Below are 3,320 nucleotides of genomic sequence, written 5' to 3'. Positions count from 1 at the left end.
AAGTTACATCATAGTATGAGTTTACATGTTTCTAAATCAATTACATTATGTTGACAAAAATACAATGATTAACGCTTTAGCGTTCCATCCTCAAAAGTCGCGACTGTCCTGTTTTACGGATTTCCTGAGAATACAAGTAGTTTTGAAAAAGTGTCAACAATTAAGTTGGTGAGTTCATAAGCTTTTAGAATGAACTGTTGAAATCCTTTCTTGTAAAAGTAGTGTTCGTTCCAGAAAATCCCTTATTTTCTTTCTAAAATGTATTATAGTCTAAAATGTCAAGACTAATAGTGTACTAGTATGTTTCCATTTATATTTTGAATCATGCAAGTTTAAATTGGCATAAACTTGTTAGTTTAAATGAAAATCCCGTAAATCTTATGTTTGTTAATACCCCATGTGAGTTATTATAACCATACTATAACTTTGTTGGCCTTATATACGACGACCTTCGGGCGTCGGAAATGTTAATGACATTTGTCACCTCAAACCCGTCGGTCTAGCTGTTGCATGCAACAAAGGTGTGGGTTTGTCAAACCCAATATAGATCTATATACAACTATCACGTTCTCCCTACAAGATATTTTGGTTATAATTAAAGGACTTTTGCTGCGCTACTTGGAAGTAACATGAAGCGAATGTCTCACAAATTTATTCATTAACCGATTTACGTAGTGTACTAGTGAAAACCCCTTTTTGTAGTAATGTTTTCTTTTGTATTGTATAGGTAACATAAACTATACCTATTATAGTTTATCCAAATGTTTATTGTGTGTAGTATTCACTTTCTATGTAAGTAGAATATATATAGTAAAACGATTCTATGTTTTCCATGCTTCATAATGCATTAATTGTAATGATGAAGAATTCTTACAATTTAATGAACATTTTTCTTTAACATAAATGTATCAAAACAGAAAACTTATGCAAAATATGAAAACATCATGGTTTTACACTTTGCTCAACAATTTACAAAGTGTTAATAAATTTGTAATCTGTGAACTCGTTTTTACCATTTCTGCATTGATTTAGAAAAATCATAGAAAATTCACATGAGATTGAAAACTAGATCCGTAAGCTATGAGAGCTTAGAAAATGTGTCTAGTTTATTCACAATTTATAATATTATTTTTAGAAGTCCTTAACTTGTGTAAAAATGTTCATATTCACAGACTACTCCAAATTCGTAGCTACAATGATAGGCAGTTTTGTAAAAATCACCATAAATTGTAGAAAAATCGTATGTACATGTGAAAGTAGTCATTTTAAAGGTATAAACCTAAAATATTTTCAACTAATACATTTTTTAAATCTAAAAAGTTTAAGGTGTTGAAAACAGTTGGTGAATGAGCATTAAGGTGCTGTTTGTTTTTCTGAAGCCAAAATGTCTGCAGTCTGCGGACCACATCTGCAAGCCTTTGCAGCAGAAGAGGTGGACCAAACGTCTGTAGTTTGCAATAAGAAGACTGTTTGTTTTTTAACGTCTGCAGGCTATTGAAATAAACTGAATTTTAAATAAAATGATTTTACAAACTTAAAATGATTTTTCAACACTAAAATTTTAATAATAATAGTCTTATAACATTGAAAATAAAATTCATTCAACTAAATTAGTAATATGATCAAAAAATTAGGTTTTACAATAACAATTTCATTTAAAACAATTCAATCTATATGGTGCATTAACTGATCAACAATTTCATCCCTTAACTGAATTATATATTCACGGTTTGCTGCAGTACCATGTGTTGGAATCTCGTCTTCATCATCCTCAATGGGAACATTATTATTTCGAAATGGGACATTGGGTTCATCGTATCGTGTGAAATACTCATCACTCAGTCCTTCTCTCCTTATAAAATTATGAAGCGCGAAACATGCCATGGCAATGTTTCTTTGTGTCACAAACGGAAATGGTTCCCTCCTCTTCAATATAGGGAAGTGTGGTTTCAAAACACCAAAAGCACGCTCAATGACATTCTGAAGTTTTGCATGTTCATGGTTAAAATTTTCTTTATTGGTCAACGCACGTCGTTGACGAAAATCTCCAAGCCAATACCTCACATTACAATAAGGGGTCATAAATCCTCGAGTGTGTGCATACGCGGCATCACAAAGATAATATTTGTCTATAAAAAATGAAAAACACTAATCAATTTTCAAAGTAAGATAAAAATATTTAAAAAAACAAAAACTTACCTGGTGGTGGAAACGGGAATGACGCTTGTGGATCGGCTACTGCTTCTGATAATATTCTAAAGTCATTCGCTACCCCTTCCCACCTAGCCACAACAAATGTAAACATCATGTTGAAGTCACAAATTGCCAATACATTTTGGTAGAAATCTCCCTTTCCCCTACTTCTATATATGTCTTGTTTCTTAGCAAGGACAACAACATGTATCAAAGTTCCATCAAGTGCACCAACCGCCCCTTTGAAAACCCGTCGTAGCCTCCTATTATGTCCTGGAATGTTTGGATTCGGATTAAAAGAAGTTGGTACTATAACATCTTGTGCGAAAATCATCATTTTTTCCAACACTTCATAAAAAAATTTATGAACTGTTTGCTTCGAGTGTTGAAATATCCACTTGATAATCACGTAACGTTGATTATGGTCGTTCATCATCAAAAACATAGCTATCTTTTCCTCAACCGATACATGAGCACATAGTCATACAAAAGAGTCACGGGACATACGTAGTACTTCAACACATTGTAAACGATTACGATGTAATAACTCCAATGTGTATTCATGTCTCGTCATTTCCTAATCATTATCCCTCAATCGTTTCACACCCCTCTTCCAAAAATAACGGATGTACAGGTACATAAGAATGACGAGAAGTAACTTTTGATTGTGATCCATTATAAACCTAAAATAAACAAAGTAGAACTTAAAAAAACATTACATTAATCATATTTCAAGTAGCAAATAAACATTACAAAAACCCTATTTCAAGTAGCAAAAAAAATTTACATAAACTATATTTCAAGTAGCAAATAAAAATTACATAAACCATATTACAAGTACCATCAAAACATTAGATAAACCATATTCCAAGTAGCAAAATAACAAAAAATAGTTCCAACAAAAGCAAATAAGACCTAACAAATAGTTTCAACACTAGAAAAATCATCCGACAATCTTCCCATCCTTCAAGACTCTTAAACTTGTACCCGTCATCTCAAGCCATCCTCGTAATATCTCGGGAATATCAGGCAAATGCATCCACATCTCTCTCATGTTCATGGTCCCTGCAAAAATATGATATGCAACAAAGTGTAAAGGATCTGTAGGGCCTAATTGAAGCACCTCT

The 3,320-nt window shown here is 32.5% G+C and overlaps 1 protein-coding gene across 1 annotated transcript; it reads right to left on the bottom strand.

Moving 5' to 3' along the window:
* Nucleotides 1-1,665: 1,665 nt before the first annotated feature.
* Nucleotides 1,666-2,530, bottom strand: LOC145009791 (uncharacterized). Its single transcript, XM_078968423.1, has 2 exons — nucleotides 2,200-2,530; nucleotides 1,666-2,129 (listed from the first exon to the last, which is right to left on the bottom strand). Exons 1-2 carry the CDS (start codon nucleotides 2,528-2,530, stop codon nucleotides 1,666-1,668), a joined length of 795 nt encoding a protein of 264 aa, XP_078824549.1.
* Nucleotides 2,531-3,320: the final 790 nt, after the last annotated feature.

This window comes from Lactuca saligna, chromosome 8 (assembly GCF_052625555.1).
Source record: "Lactuca saligna cultivar CGN05327 chromosome 8, ASM5262555v1, whole genome shotgun sequence".
NCBI lineage: Eukaryota > Viridiplantae > Streptophyta > Magnoliopsida > Asterales > Asteraceae > Lactuca > Lactuca saligna.
This window is presented reverse-complemented; position numbering and strand designations above follow the sequence as displayed.